The sequence below is a fragment of the Oxyura jamaicensis genome, chromosome 1, assembly GCF_011077185.1.
Source record: "Oxyura jamaicensis isolate SHBP4307 breed ruddy duck chromosome 1, BPBGC_Ojam_1.0, whole genome shotgun sequence".
NCBI classification, from domain to species: domain Eukaryota; kingdom Metazoa; phylum Chordata; class Aves; order Anseriformes; family Anatidae; genus Oxyura; species Oxyura jamaicensis.
The window spans coordinates 150782826-150806677 of NC_048893.1; the positions used below are offsets into that span (position 1 = coordinate 150782826).

At 35.6% G+C, this 23852-nt stretch overlaps 1 protein-coding gene across 1 annotated transcript in view; it reads left to right on the forward strand.

The window, feature by feature from the left end:
- Positions 1 to 23852, forward strand: part of UGGT2 (UDP-glucose glycoprotein glucosyltransferase 2) — an 85433-nt gene that overhangs the window by 55581 nt on the left and 6000 nt on the right. Inside the window, exons 25-34 of the mRNA XM_035319175.1 lie at positions 2581 to 2683; positions 7724 to 7803; positions 9575 to 9764; positions 10694 to 10852; positions 12050 to 12135; positions 17943 to 18027; positions 19549 to 19631; positions 20609 to 20707; positions 22498 to 22582; positions 22921 to 23103. Coding sequence (XP_035175066.1) covers positions 2581 to 2683; positions 7724 to 7803; positions 9575 to 9764; positions 10694 to 10852; positions 12050 to 12135; positions 17943 to 18027; positions 19549 to 19631; positions 20609 to 20707; positions 22498 to 22582; positions 22921 to 23103 — 1153 coding nt within the window. The remainder of the gene's footprint in view (positions 1 to 2580; positions 2684 to 7723; positions 7804 to 9574; positions 9765 to 10693; positions 10853 to 12049; positions 12136 to 17942; positions 18028 to 19548; positions 19632 to 20608; positions 20708 to 22497; positions 22583 to 22920; positions 23104 to 23852) is intronic.

A 23852-nucleotide genomic window follows, 5' to 3' on the forward strand; every position in this document is an offset into this window, starting at 1 on the left:
AACTTTAGCCCATTCCCCCTTGTCCTGTCACCAGGCACGTGGGAGAATAGACCAACCCCCACCTCGCTACAGCCTCCCTTCAGGTACCCGTAGAGTGCGATAAGGTTGCCCCTGAGCCTCGTCTTTTCCAGGCTGAACAATCCCAGCTCCCTCAGCTGCTCCTCCTAAGACCTGTTCTCCAGACCCCTCACCAGCTTTGTTGCCCTCCTCTGAACTCGCTCGAGCACCTCAATGTCCTTCTTGTAGTAAGGGGCCCAAAACTGAACACAGTACTCGAGGTGCAGCCTCACCAGAGGGGAGGGGGGGCAACCCTAGCCCTGCTGTTTCTTATACAAGCCAGGATGCTGTTGGCCTTCTTGGCTGCCTGAGCACATTGCTGACTCATATTCAGCCGACTATCAACCAAAACTCCCAGGTCCTTCTCTGCCAGGCAGCTTTCTAACCACTCATCTCCCAGCCTGTAGCTCTGTTTGGGGTTGTTGTGCCCCAGGTGCAGGACCCGGCACTTGGCCTTGTTGCACTTCATACAGTTGGCCTCGGCCCATCGGTCCAGCCTATCCAGATCCTCCTGCAGAGCCTTCCTACCCTCGAGCAGATCAATACACACATCTAACTTGGTGTTGTCTGCAAACTTACTGAGGGTGCACTCAATACCCTCATCCAGATCATCAATAAAGGTATTAAAGAAACTGGCCCCAGTACTGAGCCCTGGGGGACTCCACTAGTGACCAGCCTCCATCTGGATTTAACTCCATTCACCACGACTGTTTGGGCCCGGCTACCCAGCCAGTTTCTAACCCAACGAAACGTATGCCAGTCCAAGCCAGGAGCAGCCAGTTTCTTGAGGAGAATGCTGTGGGAAATGGTATCAAAAGTCTTACTGAAGTCAAGGCAGACCACATCCACAGGCTTTCCCTCGTCCACCCAGCGCGTTGCTTTGTCATAGAAGGAGATCAGGTTTGTCAAGCAGGACCTGTCTTCCATAAACCCATGCTGACTGGGCCTGATCACCTGGTGGCCATGCAAGTGCCACATGATGACACTCAAAATAATCTGCTCCATGAGTTTCTGCTATAGTTTCCCGGGTCAACCTTTCAGCCCTTCTTGTAGATGGGCATTACATTTGCTAATTGCCAGTTGACTGGGACCTCCCCCAATAGCCAGGTCTGCTGATAAATGATGGAAAGTGGCTTGGCCAGCTCTTGCGCCAGTTCTCATAGTACCCTCGGGTGGATCCCATCTGGCCCCATCGACTTGTGTACATCTAAGTGCTGTAGCAGGTCGCCAATCATTTCCTTGCGGATTGTGAGGGCCACATCCTGCTCCCCATCCCCTTCCACCAGCTCAGAGTACTGGGTATCTAGATAACAACTAGTCTTGCTGGTAAAGACTGAGGTAAAGAAGGCATTAAGCACCGTGGCCTTTTCCTCATCTCTTGTCACTAAGTTTTCCCCCGCATTGTATTTCTGATCCTAGATTTAAAAACTGAACTTGCCACAAGCACCTTCTTTTGTTGTCATTGTTATTGAGACCTAAAATACTAGGATGTACCTCTGTGAATCCTGTCTTTGTAATGGACGCTAACAGTAGCCATTTTTAATTTAAGCGTAGCTGGGGCAAGCTTTCTGAAGCAAAGGCAGACACATTCTTTAAAAGACATGAGCACAAAACCCATGATCAAAATTAACATTATGGTGATATTATTTCCAAATCCTTACTTGTTTCTATTTGTAAAACTGTTCTAGCATGCTGTGCCACTGTGCTTGCCCTCCCTGCCTCTACTAGTTGTTGGAAAGACAAACAGTGATATCAGTAACCTATTTTAAGTGGCTAACACCTTTTCCAAGGTTTTACTAATAATGTGGAGTGCTGTGCTACTTCTGTACTGGAGGGAGTTTGACCTCGCTAGCACTAATCACATTTCTACGTATACTTTTTCTCGAAAATCATTTTGTATATTTACAGCACATTATTTTTTTCTTAGTGAGGTTTACTACTTTTTCCTTCCTGTACAACCAGATTACTTTAACCAGTCTCCTTGACTTCTTCTAATGAAATTTATCAAGCTAAATTATCTTCTGTAATGCATAAAACTAATTCGTCTTATCAACTTTCACATTTTTCAGTTGCAGTGTTATTTTAAAATTGTATCAGCATTGGCACTTGTCAAATCCGATAGTTGTAGATATCAGTAAAAGAAAGAATAAATGTCACTGAAGGAAATTATGGACAAGCGACAAAAAAGTGCCTTTTCTGAATTTTGCTCTCTGTTTTTCTTTTATTTTATTGATTTTGTAATTAAGCATATATTTAACCAATAACCAGTATGGAACTATGTAAATTAATGCTAAATTTTAATTGCTGTTCATGTTTGGCTTTTCTAGTGATATCACAGGGGACAAAAGTGATTACTGAGGAAATGAGGAAAATATCTTCATAAGTAGTGAAATCTGAAGTGGCTCTTATATTACAGATTTTTGCCTAAAAATGTTTTTTATTTCTATAAACTCAATTTGGAGTTTTCACTTATTTACCATGTTTTTTTGTTTTGTTTTGTTTTTTTGTTTTTGTTTTTAACAGCGTAGTAAAAGTCAATCCCCAAGAGAATGAACCATTCTATGATGTTATTGCTATTGTTGATCCATTGACAAGAGAAGCACAGAAGATGGCTCATTTATTGATTGTAAGATGGTGGTCATTTCTTTTAATTTGCATATTTGCAGTTTAATTTGTACTAAACTTCTTATTTTCATGTAAAGTGTAGTAAAGAGGTAAACAGAATTTAGGTATTTTTTAGGTATTTTTTAAATATATATTTGGTTATTTAAATTAATACTAAAAAGTTGGGGATGATCTAATTCATCATTGTAAGTACCTTATTTGCAGTTAAAATTGAGATGCCCTATGAACCAGTCCTCTTAGAAGTGAGTCCATAAATGCTCTTTACAGTCAGTCGAAGGAAAGGAGTATGCGTAATGTAGAAGGAGAGGATCTCCCATCTCAAAATCTTAAAAGGCGTATGCTTCTTTCCATTAAGCCGAACTACCTTAGTTTTCCAATGTACCTAAATGAGGCGGTCTAAATCTGACCCGTAATATCATCATAAGAAGATTGGACTATAAACCTTTCAGCCCTTGGAAGGGTATTTGTCCGTTGATTAATGCTACCAGGTTTATCTAGAAGTCTTCCATTGTGTGTAGCTATTGATCATCTAAAGAGAGACTGTCCTAAAAACATAGCTCATGAAATGATTTTCTTCTTACACTAGCTGCAGAGTATCACTCTGCCTCAAGTTCCTTTATAGTTTCCCATAAAAATGTAAATTTTGTCTTCTTTTTATGGTCTGTTAGAATTCTGAAGCCCTTTACTTGATTTTTGCTGCATCCTGTTTTATCTTTATCTCTGCAGTAATTATGGAAGTTTCATAAATTCTTATATCACTTTTTCCCCTCCCATTTTCATACCCTTTTATGCCTTTTGTATAGAATGGTGAGGCATCCAGTCATTCTTCGTACATAATAGTGAAACAAAGTAAGAAATTTAAAAATTCCATGAAAATTCTCATAGTACAAGCTTCTGTTTGTTTTGAGACTCTTAAATACTAGCTTTTTTCTCTAGAATCAGATCTTTCATTTCACCATTATCTATTAAAATGAAATGTTGATTCCACCGAATGAAAGTTTTTTGTTTTTGGAATTGACGGGGAACTCTCCCATTCAGCCAGAAGTTCATTTTCTAGCAAGTAGCCTCAAGGTCTTTTTAGCTGTGATCAGAATCCTTCATTTCTCTTAGTGCAGCAAATTCCCTAATGAACAATATCTTCCTTAATGCACGTCTAGGCAAATGACTCCCATGGTGTACCAATCTGTTCAGCCATCGTAGATGCTACTTGATTCATAGGAGCTCTAGTCTTATTCAGCTTGCCAACCCTTCAGAGAGAATAATGAAATGCTATTGAAACTAAGCAAATCAGAAACATTTTAATGCAGATGAAACTTACTTTCAAATTATTTTTTTAAACTAAAAATAAATTAACTTTTTTTTTTTTCCTTTTAATTCCTACTATCGGAAAGGCTACCAATGTAGGAATATTCATGAAGAATTTTGACAAAACATGCAAGCAATGTTTTTTTTTTTTTTTTTGACAAAAAAAGCAAGCCCCAAACTCAAAGTTTCTGAATGGATACCTCTCTGATTATGTTGCTATATATCGGCTGAGAAAGTTAGAACTGCTCAGCCTGGAGAAGAGGAAGCTCAGGAGGGATCTCATCAATGTATACAAATACCTGATGGGGGGCTGCAAAGAGGGCAGAGCCAGGCTCTTTTTAGGGGTACCCAGTGCCAGGACAAGAAACAGTGGGCACAAAGTGGCCCACAGGAGGCTCCTTCTGAGCACCAGGAATCACTTCTTTACTGTGTGAGTGACAGAGCACTGGCACAGGTTGCCCTGAGAGGCTGTAGGGTCTTCTCCTTGGAGACCTTCAAAAGCCACCTGGACATGGTCCTGGGCAGCCTGCTCTGGGTGGCCCTGCTGGAGCAGAGGTTTGGACCAGATACTCTATACTCTCCAGAGGTCACTTCCAACCTTAACCATATTGTGATTCTGTGATATAGGTGACATAAATACTGTAAGCTTTAAGTACCAGAATATATTTATATTTAAATAATCTCTTTGAGTAACATAAGTGGACTCTTCCCTCAGTCATTGTTAACTGTTACACTTTAATTTTTTGCTCTGATGAAAACTTGCTATTATATTACTTTTGTCCCTTATTAGTCACTTCAAATAAGAGTTTTGGTAATATTTTTTGAAATATAAATGATAAACTACCCATATTAAATGGAACTGAAATTGAGAAGGTATAAACAGCTACAGGTAAGCAGTAAAATAACTTTACTGCTTAGTATCAAAAAATGGCAATTCAAGGCCAGGGGCAAGGTATGAGTTGGAGCATGAATGAGTTAGAGCAGAGTCAGGGCTTCTATCTGTTTTTGTTTGCCTTTTTTTTTTTTTAATATATAGTGGATTGTATCATAAGAACTGCTCTATATCTGCTCCAGAGGGAGTCAGGTAGAACTTTAGAATTTTCCATAGAAATAGTGTTTTGCCTTTTTTAAAAAGTTTTGTCACAGACTTCAACATCAAATACTAGCATACAAAGCAACAGTCAGTGTCTATAGTAGATTTTTAAATACCAGTGTTACCTTTACCTGGGTTGGACCACATCAGTTCTCAGTAGAATATGTGGAGCAACTAACTATTCCTAACTTATGAAGGTGGTCCCAAAGGTGATGTGAAAAAAGTAGAAATTGCTTCTTATAAAAATGAAGACCAAACTGAATGTTTTTTCTCATGGTTCACCAAAAACAGCTGAAAAAATATGTTACATGTTTTGTTTGTTCAATGCTACTGAACAAACTACTTGTCTCCTATCTTAACTGCTTGGCTCCAGCAGTATGAACTGTTAAGATCCTACTACATTTTTTTTCTTCAATTAATAGTAGCTACTGCATTCAAAGACCTCAAAAATGTGAAGTGAAAAATCTACGTTTTTTTTCCTGTCAATTATCTTTTACCTTTTTTTTTTCCTTTGTTCATTCTGTCTTCAGGGAGAAACTCTTATTCCATTCCAAAAGTGAGTAGAAATCTCCAAAGAGAGCCTCTTCTGATAATCAAGTCTGATTTCCTATATAACATGGGTCATGGGAATTCTTTTGATCAATTAGCATTTGAAGTAGATTTTTTTCTCAATCTAATACTAATTTAAATATTGCTAAGTGGTTAGGTGCCAATCACAGTTCTTACTGAGCTTTTCCAGTGTTAATTAACCTATTAAACTCAGACTTGGAATTGCAGATTTTAATTTAGCTCCATGCTTTACACATTCATCTTCTCTTCATTTTGTCAGCTCTATTGAAGATTCTATTGTAAGAAATTGTTTTCAGTGTAGATGTTTCATGTTACGGTGATGTTTGCACACAGTTCCAAGTGATTAGTTGAATAATCATGGTTTAGTGAGTTAATGTTTTTTGGGCAAGCTGTGGTAACTGACTGTAAGCATTTGAAAAGTGACTGCACATACAAAATAAAATTTGGGCTTGAATCGTTTTCAAGACATATTTACTGAAATAATTCAGCTATTTGCTACAGTTTGAAATACAGAACAAAATTCCCAGGCTGCTCTTTGCATTTTCTTAATTAAAGTAAACAGACTGAATTCATTGAATAACTTGCCACATCAGAAGCTTTCCAATTCCTCTTATTCACTGACCAGAGAAGAATTTTCCTAATTTTCCTCAGTTATTTGCTGCTTAACATTACTCTTAATGTTATGAATTACTACTCCTGAGGTATGAATATATGCATGGAATATGGTTATATACCTCTGCTTTTTAAAAGCACGTATTGGGCAATACCTGTAATAAATCTAAAACCTTATTTTGCCCTGAAATTCTTCCTCAAGCTTTCTCTGTCTAAGGAAAGAGTTACCTGAGCTTTATTCATTCCAGAATAATTTGTTAATCTTAAAAGCTTCATGAGGATTTGAATGAATACAAGTGTCATTGCTGTTCAGGTTCTCATTTCCTGGTTCTTCACTTGTTCTCACCCTTATACGATTCCTTAGTCTTTATTTTTTGCTCAGTAGTTTTTCAGTGACGGTATTCAGGTGAGGCCAAGGATGAGAATGACAAATTGTGAGCAATGTTTCAGCTATGCAAAGTTGTAGCACTATAGTAAAGAATATGCAGCTATGGGTTGAACTGAGGAAAGAAAAATACTGTTTATAATAAAAGAGAGATTTAAGGATGGTCGTTGTCTTGCTTTGTTCCTAATTTGATTACCATTATAGTAATTTTAGCTTTAGTGGTATCAGTATTTTAACTTAGCTTTAATATCTTATTTGCTTTTCTGATAACATCCATAAATGTAGAGACAGCTACTTTATACTTTCACATAAGCACTTTTGACCAGAAACCACATAAATGAAGATAACTTGGTAAAGGTTTTTAACAGTGCTTTAAAGAAATTAAATACTTTGTTAATTTTAAACAAAACAGATTGCTCACAAAGAACAAAATCTTGTTCTAGTATTATAGCTCCTGTATAACAACACCCAGAAAATTAGTATTTTAGAAATGAATAGGTAAACTGAGAAGGAAGTAGAAATGACTTTAAATAACTTGAATGTTTTGAAATTGATTGAATAGTTTAGTATGCCATTAATCTATTACTGACAATATTAGAACAGTTTTATGAACTTTACTGTACTCACCAATTTACTGTGTACAGCAATTTTAGTAAGACTGAAGGTCATTGTTTTAAGATTGGTTATAGGATCAAAGGCACATGTTGTATTTACTTTAAAGGGCTTTAAAATCTTCCAGAAAACACAGTATGAGACAAGTGATACTATAATTTACTCATTCATTGGAAAATAAGGATAGCTGTTCTTTAAAAATCCGTATCACTGGTAGGAAACATTAACATTTTTACTATCAAGAATACCATGTGCTAAATCATTCACTTTTCAAAAAAGTTAAATCTTTATTTGTGATAACTGACAGCATCCCTTAATATACAAATATATTTAGAACTTTAAAATGTTTGAGATTTCTACTGAAGCTTGAGAAATGACAGGATGCTGCAAGGATTGTTTTGGCTTATTTTCAGTTTGATGATTATCAAGAACCATTTTTAATACTGTGTTATTTTTTTCTGTAGGTACTCAAAGACATTGTCAATATGAAACTCAGGTTGTTTTTGAACTGCAGATCTAAGCTGTCAGAAGTGCCACTGAAGAGGTGAGTAGTTCATAGCTTTTCTTAGAAGTATATGATCTCACTTGAATTAAGAAAAAAAGCCTTAATGGTACATATTCCATTAAGAAAGAAAAAGTGGGTGAGGTATATGGCTTCTTCTGTTGCATAGGTTATTTTATTTGAATAAAAGTTGAATGTTACTGAAGTAATTGTCTAGAAAAATTTCTAATTCTAAGGTATCAAACATTGCATCACAGAGGAGTGATCTAGTCCCTCAAATACCCCTGTCATAAACAATCCCTGTAGAAGTCAGTGGAGAGTCTTTCATGCCCGTGGACACTTATAGAGAGAGATTACCTCACTTGGTCGCATCTTGTTTTTTACAGATTCAGTACACTAAATTTAAAGATAAATTTTGTCCAAGTAATGTACAGTCTATACTGGCAAATTCATTTTAATTCATTAAGGACCCAGAAAGCTTTAAATTGAATTTTCTCTTAACTGGCTATAAAGAGTAGGTTTCGCTAATTCAGTTACAGACATTTACACTGAAGTGAACTCCCCAGAAAGGACTTCTTTCCCTCTGAGAGACACATTTAAGCATTGCCGTCCATCCCTTTGGCAGAAATTTTATCTATAATCTGATGACATTCATAATGTCATAATTGATGACATATAATTGATGACAATCAGTGAGAGCTGATGATAGTGTCCACGCTTTATCCAGTAGACTAGAGAATAAAATAGTTGCCCACAAAACAGAAGGCCTTAGTTTCTATTCAGCTTCAGAGAAAATGAATGCACATCTCTTATATTGCAAGAGTGTGACTTCAGAATATCTTGTGTAAACATTGTCGTGATCACTTTTAAAGCTAGCCACTTTACAGGTTTTAGAGCTTCAGAAAGGTAAGAGGAAGAAGTGTTCTGTGACCTGCCCTGAGGACAGGTTGTATTTTTCTCATACCAATGTTTTCATGTGAAAAGCCCCCATGTACAACCTAGTCCAAACACTTTGTGGGAAAACTCTATTCTTCTTACCTTTTTACTTTTTTAAAAAATACTTTCATAGTAATTAAATGTTTTGTGTTTTTTTTTCCATAAGAAGTACTAACTGCTTGCTACTTTCATTATGATGGAGAAAGATGGAGATCTTCAGTGCTCATCTTTCTCTGTTCTGATTCTTCTCATTTTGTTGGATATCACTAGAGGAAGGAAGGAAGGAAGGAAAACATCATCATTATGTTGTTTCAAGAATCTTTTCCCTAGGGAATAAGAGTTGGAGAAGAAGAGGGAGACCTTTCCTTCCCACTGCTCTCTTTCTTTGCTGCTGCTAGTGTCAGGAACTGTTCCCAAAGACACTTTTTCCAGCAGATTAGTCCTTCTGCTTAGTTTAGTGATAGAGATTCTGAGAATCCAAGGCAGTACACAGTCAAGATATTTAGATGCCCCTCTTGGGTATTTTTACTTTCCCAGCCGTTAAGAATGTAAGTGGAAGCTATGCACGTTCCCAGCAAAAATTTATCCAAAACAAATAGTTCTCTTCATCTACCAGTCAATCTGAGAGAACGCATGTATTGTCTGACATGTATTGTATTACACAGTATGTACACTGCATGTATTGTATTACACAGTATTCTGTAAGAGCAGGGAGATGCCATGCCTCCAAACATCAATAATGTGGTAAACATTCACTGTATTATAACATACTTCAGCAGAACATTGCATTTGCAACTCAGCCTTCATATTTCAGTAAACATGGAGCTTTTTTTTTAAACACTTGTCAACAGCTTCTTTTTTTTTTTTTTTTCAACAGCTTCTATCGTTTTGTTCTGGAACCAGAATTAATGTACGGGATCAACAAACAGGTTCCTTCTGAACCTGTGGCAAAGTTCTTAGAATTGCCAGAATCACTGCTTTTGACTCTAAACATGATCACTCCTGAAAGCTGGTTGGTTGAAGCAGTAAACAGTTCCTGTGATCTTGATAACATTCATTTACAGGATGTAAGTAATAATTTGTAAGCATTACAAAACTTGTATTGGACCTTCAACCTCAAGAGGGAAAAGGAAATCTTGTGGGATTTTTGTCTCTGTTTTCTAGAAATGCTTTCTGTGCTAATTGATAATTTGGTCAGTATTTACCATTTTTATTTTCATTGTCTGTTTTTCCACATTCTCTCTCTCTCTCTCTCTCTCTCTCTCTCTCTCTCTCTCCCCTAGAAGAGCCTTTAAAGAAATCAATGAAAAGAAACACAGAATGCACAATACAAATAAAAGTACTTTAACTGCTGTGTTGAGCTTTTAATGTTTATGGAAGTATGCATGTTTTTTGAGATTAAAAAAAAAAAAAAAAAACAACTAAAAAAGGGATTCTGTGTGTTGTGTTATTTTTCTATTTCTCTTTACTTTTTTATTATGTATTTTTGGTAGAAATGGGATTAACCTGATTATATCTTAAAGTAAACCTGAATATATTGCTGTTTATTAATATAGATAAAAACATAAATTTAAGTATTTGACCCTTTTTTTAGTTTAGATTTTTTTAATGATATTTTTAATCCTCAGTTTCCAAATAACCATATTTGTTTCATTCACTAATCTTATGCAAAATATTGAGGGTGTTTGATCCATCAAACATGTGAATTTGGAAGATGTATCATAAAAGTGAAGTTTGGGATTTACCTTACCAAAGCTGAGATGTCTCAGCTTTCTCAGTAGTCAATGGAGAGAAGGTTCTTCTAGATTTGTCCTTTTTATCTTGGATACCTATTTTAAAATTGAGAGAAGTTCCCCCTGGAAGAGCCTTTCTCTTATTTTTGACAGCTGAAGTTAGGTGAGATAAATCCCAAACAACATGTTACATGTTTGTCATTATAATACGTTGCTTTTTCCAACTAGTTAAGTGATTTAGTAATAAAATATTATTTCCACAGATAAAAGGGACTGTTATAGCAGAATATGAACTGGAATACATGTTGCTTGAAGGACATTGTTTTGATGTGACAAGTGGACAACCTCCTCGAGGGTTACAGTTCACCCTGGGCACAAAAAATAATCCTGTCATGGTTGATACTATTGTGATGGCCAACTTGGTAAGTATTAAGTACAAAACAGTCATATAAAACCAATCGCACTCTCTTCATGAGAATTCTTTGTGAGGTTATTGTTCTTAATGGAGAAATCCATTGTTGTTTTAAATGGAAAAATCCATTTCTCTGTGTTGCAAAATCACCCATGTTAAAAGTAACAGCAGTATCCTGCAGTTGAGACCATCTACAAAAGAAGATGTGCATCTCTGATTTACCCAGCTTTTTCCTCACGCTGTTAAAATCCAATATAGATTTTAGTTTAGCCTAATTTTAGACCCTTATCTGAAGTGTCTAAAGTTGGAATCTCATTGCCTTAAGTCGATAGTAGGAGGTAGATATCCTCAGATGAATATTCCACCAATAAACATGAGGTGTGAATCACTTTCTGATTAAAATAACCATTTTTGTTAAAAAATGACTCAAGCAAAGAAGGCTCCTATTTTAGATGCTTCAGATAAGTGCTTAAAGCCTTTGTGGACAAATCCGCTCCTAGAATTCCTCCGGTCACCTGAAGTAATTATTTCTATTGGAATAAGTTTGTAGAACAGAAGATCTTGTGATTCCTGAAGTGAAAGATTTATTTTGTCTTGTCTAAGGTAATGTGATAGAGAAAGATTAACTTTGGTGAGTAAGATCTGTCACCTATCTGCCATTCTCAGTTCTCTGTGAAAATAGTATCACAAAGAATAAAATGCTTAATAAACTGTGAATCTTTGACTTTTACACAAACATACACTGAATACTTTCTCAACAGCAGAAGGTGTTCAACATGATGAATCTTCTGTGTTGGTTTCTACAGCTTATTTTGTCTGGATTTCACACAGTGATGCCTCTATGCAGTATTCCTAAATTGGGAAAGAGTTGTGTTGACTTGAAAGTTGTTACAGATAAAAATTTCTAATTTCAAAGAAGCTTTTCTGCTTAGGGTCTATTTAATAATTAACGTCTTTACTGCTCACTGTTCTAGATGAAGATTTTGTATATACCTCAAATTCAGCTAGAAACAAATGGAACACATTAATATGGACATCCAAGAAAGGTGATACTGTGCCATATTACATTCAGGATTAGTGTGGCAGTAGGTAGTGTTTATTGACCTTGACTGCAGTACCAAATGTTCTGTAGTTGATGTTTGGATATTTACATGGTTGATTTTGAAATGCTGACAGAACAATTGCCTGTCTTTTTACTTTTTCATAGGGGTATTTTCAGCTGAAAGCAAATCCAGGTGCTTGGACACTGAGATTGCGTAAAGGGAAATCTGAAGAGATTTATCAGGTGTTTTCGTAAGTATTAATCTGTCCTTAGGAAACATAAATGAATCTGCTAAAGTTCAACATATTTTGAAAAGATCTGACAGCACTGAAGAAAAATGAACAAAAATAACATGAAAAAGTAGAACAGGAACCAAATGATGATTTAAAGTTTATAACAGATGCCTTATTTCCTGATAGTGTAAGGGGAAGAAAATATAAAACATAAAAACTAAATTTGAATGTGTTCTTTTTCTGGGCGATCTTTCATAAAATAGAGTTACTACCTACTAATTTTACCACACACCTGCAAAGCTAAGTAGCAAAATAAAGAAGTGTTTCATATAATCCATTTGAGGATGATCTAGAATTGTGTGTATACATTGGGAGGCTGGAAATAAAGTGGACTGTGTATGATTATACTGTATTCCTAGTATTCTGAATACTGCAATGATTTTTTTCCTTCTGTCTGGAATCACATTTTCTAAAGTTGCTGGACCAGATTTGATTTATCTGTGAAATTTTACCCATGATTCTAGTCTAATACTGTTTTTAATCAAGATCTGCTTTTGAGTAGAGGTGTCTATTGAATGATGGTAGTTTTAATTTCAGACTACTTATCCTGCAATGGTGTTTTTCTACTTTCTGCTTCTTGCATTTCTGAAATGACTGTTGAGATATTTTGCCCTAAACATTGATCTTTTTCAATATAAATTTGGTATTAGTTGCTTTCTTATTTTGTTCAGTAAGTTCTCCACTTTGATAAGACATCTCTTCTCTTTACATTGAGCTAGGCTGTAATTTAAAATTTGAAATTGCTTTTGTTTCCATAATTGAAAGACAGGATAGAACAGAGGCATTAAATATTCACCAGTGTATAGTTTTCAAAGTATTGTTTAAAGGCATGTTTTATTAAGAAAAAAGGAGCTAATCCACTCTGCAGCTTTGTGTGGTATATACCTGACATAAATAAAAGTATTTCCCTGTAATAGATGTGGGTAGATATGTTCATAGTATTACAGGCCTTTTTCTCTTTTTCATTTAATTTTTCTCTTTTCTGAGATGAAAATTCTGAGTATAGTTCTTTCTCATGCAGAGGCTCTCCATATATCTCAGTCATCCTTGTTGCTCTTATTTGTGTCTTCCCTAGTTCTGCTCTATCCTTTTGAGTTGGTTAGCCGTAATTAAAGACAGACTTGTGGTGTAATAGCATTGGTAAATTTTTTACTGCTTTGTTTTCTATTAAGTACTAATGCCTGATCTCAATTTTCAGTATTGCTAGGCACTAAGCTGGTATTCTTATAAATCTACAGTCTCCGAGATCTCTTTCCTGAGAATTAATAGCTAATTTAAAGCTTCTTATAGCTTAATTATCATTAGGTTTCTTTTTTCTTGTGCAGCAATTTCCATTAAGTTCTATTAGTACATTAGTACTACTAGTTTCATTAAATTTCATTTGCCTTTGTATCATTCTCTCATTGTCGTAACACTTTCCTGCATTTTTTCAATGTTTTAAATTTGCATAAGGCCAAAATTCTATTTTAAGCTTTAGTATATGTTATAGAAAGATACACAGTTATAGAAAGAAACACACCTTGTTCATCTGGATTGCCTGTGCCCTGCCATGTTGCCTTTCCAGACGACGCTGGGATATTTGAAGTCCACCATGAGAACCACAGTCTACGATCACAAGTGGTCTTGCAACTTTGTAAAGACTTCATCTAATTCCTCTTCCTGATCAGGCAATTTTTACAGACGCCCACCACAATGTCACCTTAATCTCTCTGATCCTTACCCATAAACTCTGAACAGATTTATTGCTTCTTCCACGAGAAAGCTCTATGCCCATTACTTTGTGCCAGGTCCAAACCATCTTTCGTGACTTCTCTATCTATCCTTCCTAAGAGGCCTTCAAATCACTCAAGACGTGAGCTTCTCTGCCATTTTTGTGATCCTAATGAGATCATAGCTTCACAGCTATGAAACTTCTAATTTCTTCTGTTTATTTCCCATCTTGTGTGCATTCCCAAACAGGTCCCCAGCCATACTGCTTTCTCAGGAGAAGTGGGAGAGCCTTCCCTTAAGCACTTCCTCACTTGCTGACATACTTCTAGTTGTTCTTAGTCTTTGGTCAGCATTCCCTTACAAACCTGCTGTAAAGCCATCCTTGACTGTGGCAAAGTGGTGTATCATGTAGATCCTACCTCTCCTCAGCAGTCCTTTTTCATTGAAGAAGGTACAATAGCCATAAGATGCCAAAGCCATGCCTGTAACACCAGCTATTCAGCTAGATACTTCCCCTGCGTGTTCTACATCACAGGATATATCTGTAGTATATGAGGGCTTCCTCTTGAAGCTTTGGATTCAGTCCAATGTAGAGAAATATCATTGTTTTATTTTAGCTTCAGTTCTTGTCTTTTTTTTCCCTCTTTCCCTGTAATTCTGAGGGCTGAAATAGGTCTGTTTTCTTATAAAATATTTATTATTACTTGGAATTCGGGAACACAGTTGCATATGATGTTTAGTCATCAACTGCTATTATAAAATGAGAAAAATGATGACCATGCTTGTTGTTTTGAGCATTTAGCTAATGCATCAGTTCCAGTGTTACAGGGAGACACATTAACAGGATATAAAGTTCCTTCTACTTGTTTGCAACTTTCAATTTATTTTGTTTCAGAAATGGCTTACAATCTGTTGAAAAAACAGAAAAGCTTAGTATTTATCCTAACAAGTTCACTTAATCTCCACCAACTGTAGCTATATAAGATGTCTAATTAAATATTCAATTCTTAAAGTATATAAACTGATTTATGAAAGATATCGTTGTAAAAAAAATGTAGTGAGCTGTAGTTGAATTAAAAAATGAAGCAAAGTGAAACAAAACCACTCTACTTTCTAGGTTGGTTCAGTTGAAACTTAAAGCATTGCAGTTTTTAAAGATATTCTTAAAGATTTTCTTCAAGAAGGAATAAAAATGGGCTTTACTGAGCCTGGCTAAGTTATGTATAATTAATACTTGATGACGAATCTTAAAAATAACATTTATTTCATTTAATTATGACAAGCCATAGGCTTAGAATATAACAGCTGGAGTATGTTTGGGGGGTTGTACCGGCATCTCTGATACTACTTTTAATGATATCAGTATTAATAGTATCAAACCGCTGTCAGAACTCATGCAACTCTTGGATAACATGGAATTTTGCCAAGAGTTATTGCAGGATATTCTTTATCCCTGAAATAAGCTTTTTTTTTTTTTTTTTTTTTTTTTTTTGTCAAATACTGGTTATAACAAGGATCATTATTTAGAAGCAGTCACACTTGTAAATCAATGTTATCAATAAATTACCGTGAATGTTAGGAAAATTAAAATCAATATACTCAGCGACAGTCTGAAGACTACTTGTTATTAGAGCTTTGATTCTGTGATGTCAGGAGGGAAACAGGTAGGTATTGCAAGATAATAGTTCATTATAAAGATAGATAGATACAGCCTCCTGCTGGAAATTTCATTTTTAAAAAGGCAGCTGGATATAATTTATTATATTTTGATGGTATGCAGACTGATCAACTGAAATTTGTATCTTTCGCAATTTGGGCAAGGAGATGTTTGTTTATTCAGAGCTTTGAAAGGGTCTCCATTTGAGTGCTTTTTTCTCCATATGGAAAGTTATAATGTATTTGTGTTTAAAAGTATGTAGGTATTTTTAAACAGATTAAGGCTGTGACCTAAACAGTCTGCTGGACATGTTCAGTTTTTTTTTGATAATTATGTAACAGTGAAGTAGTTATTGTTAAATATTTAGTAGTGCCCTCAGTATGCAAGGCATTTTGGCAAGATTTAGAAACAAAGTTGTGCCTACCTTCAGTGAGTTTATAAGTTGCACTAACAGTGCCAACTGTGTTCATCACCTTTTGGACAAAGCACGAAGTCCTTCCTGGATTTGTTAAAGGAGTTTATACATCGTCATCCCAGTTCTTCCAAACCAGGGGTCGCATTCAGTGCGTTTTTCTTCTGATCACTGGTTTGAAATGCACATCTGTTACATTAATAAAATGGCAACGTGCTGAGTATCATGCACAGATACAAGCGGAGAGATCCTCCATAAGATTCAGCACACTAAGTTAAAATTGGAGGAGAGTATGATGGAGTCTGTTTTCTGTCAGAGAGATACTTAACTCAAAGCAAGTGAACATTTTAGTCTGTAGCCATTGATAATGTAAATGAGCGACTAGGAGTCAAAATGAAGAGAAGTACTCAGTCGAGAAAAGAAAACAGCGTTACAGTCGGAAATACCAAAAATATGAATGGAGAAACAGATAAATTATATCAAGACGAGCATTAAGTGTAATTAATGGTAACTCTCATTATTTTCAATACATTGTTCATACCGGGACAGAAACTCATCACAATGAGCCCAGTCCAGAGTAAAACAGTTGTGAGCTCATAAAGTTGGAGTGGACAGTGGGGGATCCAGAGAAGAGATCTAAGGAGACAAAAGTGATGTTAAATTCATGGCCAAACCAAACAGTTTGAGAAAATTTAAAATACTTTGGAAAACTATCTTCATCAGTGGAGCTGCAGAGATAGCAACAGAACTCATAACATGAAGATTCTGAGGTAAATGAGTGAATAACAGAGAAAGCTTTGATTGTGGAAAAAACTAAGGGCAAAAGTAAGACCACTTAAAATCTTGACTGTGCCAGCTGCTGCCATTTCTGCTGTCAACAGAAAAGAGTTTGGCTCTTGTTTTACTATTTTAGAGCTTTTTAATTGCACTATTTACGGTGGAGATCACTGCCCTTTTATGTTGAGTGCTGTGATAAGAAGACAGTTCTTGACTGACTGTTCACATATGCAATATTTTAGAAGTGTGAATGTAAAACTAAATTGGTGGAAAGGTCAAGATAACTCTGAACATTGTTTTATGCAAAAAATCTCTATGAAACTTAGTGATCATAGGTTTTAGGGAAGTGTATTAAATAGAAAGTATCGATAAAAATATATAAAATCCTGTCATTTTTAGGTAAGTAAAATGAAACAGATCGAAGAAAAAAAAGGGGGGGGGGGGGGCAAAACTAAGGGGTAGCAGATCACTTCCTTAAACCAAGGTTTTGTATGTGTAGCTGTAGTAAGGGGAAACCATATAATGGTGTTAAAGAAAGGATTGAAGGAAAAATATATGGGCTTTTGAGATAGAAGATCTATAAAATTTGAGAATTATGCTATTACACTGCAATACAGAGAGACAGCAACACTTTTCATACTTTCTACTGAGTGGACGAGTGCAGTTTAGAGATGCCTGAATAGCTTTAAGTTGATGTTTGGGGGCAAATGTTCATGTGGTGCATTGCTTACAGCCCTTCCTGTTACCAAAGCCAACCATTTTTACCAGCCTTACTCTTGCACTGTGATGAAACTTTCATAGACCTTTTAAAGTAGATTTATTTCAAAAGTACATTTAGTGCCAGCACAAAGCAATTTCTAAGATTTTTTCCATATTTGAGAAATGAAATGTAGTTTAATATTTTAATACAATATGTATCTGTATAATGCATAATAATATATTCAGCTCTATATTGCTTCATTTTTTCATTGGTTGATAAAATTTCCTGTAAAAATTCAAATTAAAAAGTGAGGGTTAAAACTGAGGGCAATGACTAGGTATGAATAAAGCTCAGGAAGTGCCTGAAGTTAGCATATAATTAGGTGCAAGCGAAGAAATTTTGTTTCTATAAATACAAGCAATCCGAAACCTTATCCTCTAATTAAACACAAGTGATAATGCATGTTTTAATGAGTTAGTACATTTGCACGTTTTTTTTTCCCCTCACAGCCATGAAGGAACAGATTCTGTAGCTGACCTGGCTGATGTTATTGTGGTATTAAACAACTTCAGAAGCAAAATTATCAAAGTTCAAGTATGTAAAGAGATATTTTGTCTGCACTATTTCTTTATATATGACTAAAGCTCACATGTCTTAGTCTATATTTAAATGGAAAAAATATACTAGAATCTATAATTTAGATTTTGTAGATTTAAATAGAGAAGGTTATATGTAAATTAATCTGGTTAATTTGATCAAGTCAGTTGGTACTAATTGTGTGGGAGATTTTTAAATAGCTATTAAAATAATACATCTGTGTACATAACATAGGATTTATCTCATCAACTTTAAGGTGTCTAAGACTGATCTGTAGTCTGAATTTTAGGTGCTTTAAATTTCTTCTCTGCTTAGTAGAAAGAGAAAGACAGTCCAGAGGAATGACTGCTCATCCCAGCTCAAGACTGTATTTAAAACAAGGGCTGAACACCTCTTGAGGCATCCAGTTCTGCCCAGTGACTGGGGAGGGATTTTACAAAAAATCCAGATACCAAAATGGAAGCTAAAATTAGGCATGATGAATTCTGCCCTAAGTTGTCAAATCTGTGTAAATGAAATTACATTACTTTAAATCTTAAATATATATCAAAAATAAAGAAACCTAAGTTACATTATGTGAATAATATTTTCTTTATTTGTACTTGTTATGTCCTGTCCTAATATCAGACACTGAGAAGCAGAGAGAACTATATAAACATAAATAGAAAGAAGTATTTAAAAATAATTTAATTCCTGAGTTTCTTCCCCAGTTCTCTAACTGAAAGTTTCAAGAACCTTAAGAAAACAAGTAACATTCTGGAGGGTGATAGACTGCCTTTAAACCACAGAGAAGGGGTAAAGGGTGCCAGCTTGCTGTAAGTAGGAAAAATATTTTGTGTGAAAAGTGGTGCATTTTAGAACCACTTCAGTGATACCTAGTATATGGCTTCAGCACCATTAGTTAAAAGGACATTTAGTGTGAAGAGAAGTCTGCAAGTGTTAGTTTGACAGTGTAAACATGAGAAATTGCTATGGTTGTAACAATATATTCAAACACCTAGTTTTGGAAGGTATTTGGGTTTCAAAAAGTTATTTTTTAATCAAGGAAATTAGGGTCAGCAAACAATGAATTTGTTGTCTTATGTAGTAGCTGGATGAGACAACAGAAATGGCTTAAGTTGTACAGGAGAGTGTTTCAGACACAGATTTGTCACTTTCTCCTTGTGAAGGGATTATGAGAATCACGGTTTCCCTTCAGTGCACCACCCTGCTACTCTTCTTCTGTCCACTAATGTCTGTATCACAAAATCACACCTTGATCTTCTGGCCGGGAGGAAAATGAGCTATGATACTTTGCTTCTTGTTACAATATGTTCTGTACATAGTTTAAAAGCATGAAATGACATTTTTACAGCCCAGTTTAACACAGTTCAGTAATTATTTTACTGAAATAGGAATTGGTAAGATGTTAGTCCGGCTAACCAGTAAGTCCACCATTGTTTGATAGCATAATTGAAGTAGTAATTAGTATCAACTAACTTCCCAAATTACATGAATTCATTTATCTTACATGACTAGGTACAGAAAAAGCCTGATAAAGTGAATGAAGATCTCCTTACCGACGGAATAACAGAAAAAGGAAAACTGGAATCAGTTACAAGGTAATAAATAAATTGTTTATATTTTAACTATGCCAGGACATGTTTATTATTCCTCGTACTGTAAGTGTTCCTTAGTTGATGGTGATACAAACATGCAAAAAGACCTGATGTCTCCCCAAGGGATTTATAATATAAATAAACAGGGGGAAAAGACAAGTTATGATGTCTTGTACATCTCATTATTTATTTCCGTTTTAATCCTTTCTTTCCATTTCTAGTTCCTGTTCATTTTCTCCGTCAACATTATTGCTATTTTGCTGTGGCAGGGAATCAGTTTCAGTCTGTGTAATGTGTTACTCATCGGTATCAAGCTGGACATTAAAAAGCAGCCTATGATGCTATTTCTCTGCTGCTAGACAAAACTTATGAAAGCCCATGAAGCCTGCTTAAGTATGTCAATGAAATACCTCTTTAAGTTTGACTTTTGTAAATAATTTTAATAAACTTTTCTGCAGCCCATCACTCAATAAAGTTCTTAGTTGATCTTCCTATTGATTCAGAGTTGTAGCTCAGGAGCATGAGCTCAAGTCCTGCAGTTTGCCAGCTTCTTCCAGTCTAGAAACTTGTCACATATCCTTCCTCTTTAGTATGGAAAAAAAGTCAGAAGCACTGTTTGGGACTGGGACCTGCAGTCTATTTAGTCTATGAGAACTCAGTGCTCATGGAAGGGTTGCCTTCTTCAGAGATGTCACACCATGCAGTCATTGCTGCATTGCTGATACCTTTCTGTTTGATTGAAAAACTTGGAGACTGCAGTTGTTCCATCATTTGTCCTGAGTGAGTATGAGGTGTTCTTCCCAAAAGATTATGGTGTCATAGGGATGTGCAGAGGAAATAAAAACATAAGCATCTTCAGCTACTGTAGGATGAGTATGTCTTTTGTGTATTTTCTGACGTTACAATCTCAAAGGTAATATAGTAATGTTTTCTTTATGCTGAATGTACACCTTATATAATAATTCAATTATTTTTTTTAGTTTTTCAGAAGAAATTCCACCAGAAGAGAAGGAAAAGAAAAGTGATATTCTTAACATATTTTCAGTCGCTTCAGGCCACTTGTATGAACGTTTTTTAAGGTAAGTAAAGGTTCAAAAAAAATTAAGCAGCATAAAGAAGCTGACTTTTCTAACAATGTGGTGTGTTTTAGCCTAGTAGGCAGCTCAGCACCACACAGCCATTTGCTTACACCCTCACCAGTGGGGTGGGGGAGAGAGTCAGCAAGGTAAAAGTGTGAGAACCGATGGGTTGAAATAAAGACAGTTTAATAGGCAGAGCAAAAACTGCACATGCAAGCAAAGTGAAACAAGGAATTCATTCATTACTTCCAATCAGCAGGAAGGTGTTCAGCCACTTCCAGGAAATCAATGCTCATCATGAACAACAGTTACTTTGGAAGATGAACACCTTAACTCCAAATGTCCCCCCTTTACTCTTTATCCCAGATTTGTTGCTGAGCGTGACGCCACACGGTATGGGATATCTCTTTGGCCAGCGTGGGCCAGCTCTCATGGCTGTGTCCCCTTCCAAGCTCCTGATGCACCCCCAGCTTCCTCGCTGGCAGGGCAGCAGCAGAGGCTGAAAAGTCCTTAGCTCTGTGTGAGCACTGCTCAGCAACAGCTAAAACATCAGTGTGTTATAACCACTATTTTCATCAAAAATTCAGCACTATACCAGCTACTGTGAAGAAAATTAACCAGCTAATATCAGGACATAAGGCATAAAGAAGCACCAACTTCATCTCTGGGAACAAAATATAGATTTTCAAAAATATCACTGTTCTTTGAAGAAAGAAAAATGTTCTCCGTGCCTTTCATGAGTGCATGTGCTAGGTGTGAACAAAAAGGATGAAGTTCAGCCTCTCTTTCTGAAGACATAGCAGCAGTGACTTCATTAGAGTTGTATCTATTTATGTGTAGTCCAGACTATGGATTCTTCAGTGTGCATACGTGACTTCACTTCTATTTAATGTCTCAGTGGACATGGATTATTCATTAAGCAATGATGGCTTAGAAGGAATTCTTAGTTTGGCCTAATCTGTTTACCACTATTTCTCTGTTACTTTTCTCATTTCCATGAGTGCTTGTTTACAAGTGTCAGATCTAGTGATTTTCATTTTCTGAACGGGAATTGCACAATTATTTTGTGCAAATCTTTTTGTAAAGTAGTATTTTGCATGTATTAACTTTTATTTCTTAATAGACAGAGTTTGAATGTCTGTGTTTCTTTCCTTCAGGCTTCAACAGCCTTCATAAAAGGAAAGACTTGTTTACTTTAAAGGGGAGAAAATTATTTTTTAAATATTTTGCATGCTTCTTTACTGTACTCTTATTACTACTTGATTTTTAAAGCAGACTTGACATCTTCACACACTTCACAAGTTATTGCTTATCTGTCTGTTTTTTCACATACCTGGACTTTTTTTTTCTTCTTTTTAGAGTTCAAGGGTTTTCTGAACAGGATCCTAGCTTGAACCATGCTTTCTCTTTCTCACTGGTTTTCTTTTCAGCAACCTATTAAACTCAAACAATATATTCTAAAATAAATAATCTCAGTAGCCATTAACATTAGGGATTAATCGTTATTTTAATTTATTGTCAGGCACCTCTCTCACAGTAAAACTTGTTAACAGATCCGCTTTTGAAACTTTCTTCTAATATTGCTTGTCCAGTATGGATCAAATACATCTATCTCAAAGTGGTCTTGAACATGTGCTTTTTAAAGCTTTTTATTAGTAATAGACATAAATTTCCACTTAAGCTGGGTCAAGAAAAGTTACAATTAGGAAGTTTCAGCACCATTCAGGTGCAGTTGAAATATAATGACCTGTATATATTGGTTTGTTTATTATAGACTTATATTTCCACAGAATTATGATGCTTTCTGTTCTACGTCATACAAAAACACCGGTTAAATTCTGGTTTCTGAAAAATTATCTCTCCCCAACATTTAAGGTAGGAGAAACATCTATCTTTAAAATTCTAAAAAACTTATAAAAGTTGTTACAATTGAGAAATTATATCATTAAAATTTAAATTTGTGGTTGGAAATGAACTCAAGTGTAAGTTTCTTCTTTTCTGGAACCCAAAACCCAGTGATAGATTATAGTTCATTATCTTCTGATATCTGTGAGCCTGAAATAAATGCTTTTTATATTTGTAGAGCTTCTACAATTAAAGAAACATTTACAAATAATAATTTATGTGATCAGTAAGGTCAACAGAGCTACAGCTGTGTCAAGTCTTGTGTGTCACATATGTGTGCAACTTACAGATTTTGGATCTTTTTCTAGGATGTTATTCCTCACATGGCTAAAAAGTACGGATTCAAGTACGAATTAGTACAGTATAAATGGCCCCGCTGGCTTTATCAGCAGACAGAAAAGCAACGAATTATCTGGGGCTACAAAATCCTTTTTTTGGATGTTCTTTTCCCTTTGGCTGTAGATAAAGTAATATTTGTTGATGCTGACCAGGTAAGAAAAAATAAAACTGTATAAATGTATGAAGAATTTGTTTTGGTTTAAATTGATCCAATTTCATTCTCTGTGGCCGTTCTATCCGAATGTTGGTCTCGTAGGACTGTTGCAGTTGTACAAGCAGAACCGGTAGTGCTGCAGAACATGAAACAAAACAAAGTCATTTGTCTTTAGTCATGTAGAAATGAGGAGTCTCATCATAGTGAGTTGCTGAAAATTCCCTTAGTGTCCATGGAGAGACAAAGGCACCTAGAGAGATAGGTGTTATTTAAAGGTGCATTTCAGTAAAGGCATATTTGAATGATTCAGTGCCTGGGCTGATTGTGAGAGGACTTCTCCACTGACTGTGGAAGGGGTCCGAGGTGATTACCTCAGACTACTTGACCAACAGATTAATTTTTGAGATGAATTCTGTCTCTTTTGTTCTTGAATTTGCATTCAGTCTTTCACTCAGAAATGAGTATCGTATAATTTAATGAAAGGTAACATGCTTCAGTATCAGATAGGATATTGAAGAGTCTGTCACATGGTTATTAAAAATCTCAGAAAAATAGTATCTATTTTGATGCTTTTCCAAAGCTTAGGATAAATTAAATTCAGATGTAGCAATGCAGACTGCAGCTTTTTGCAATTTCATCTATATACGGTATTTTTATTGGTTTTCTGTCCTAACTACTGTAAGGATTTCTCTGTACTCTAAAGTAGGAGAAATTTTTTACCGCTGATAAATTAGATTGGTGGGGTTT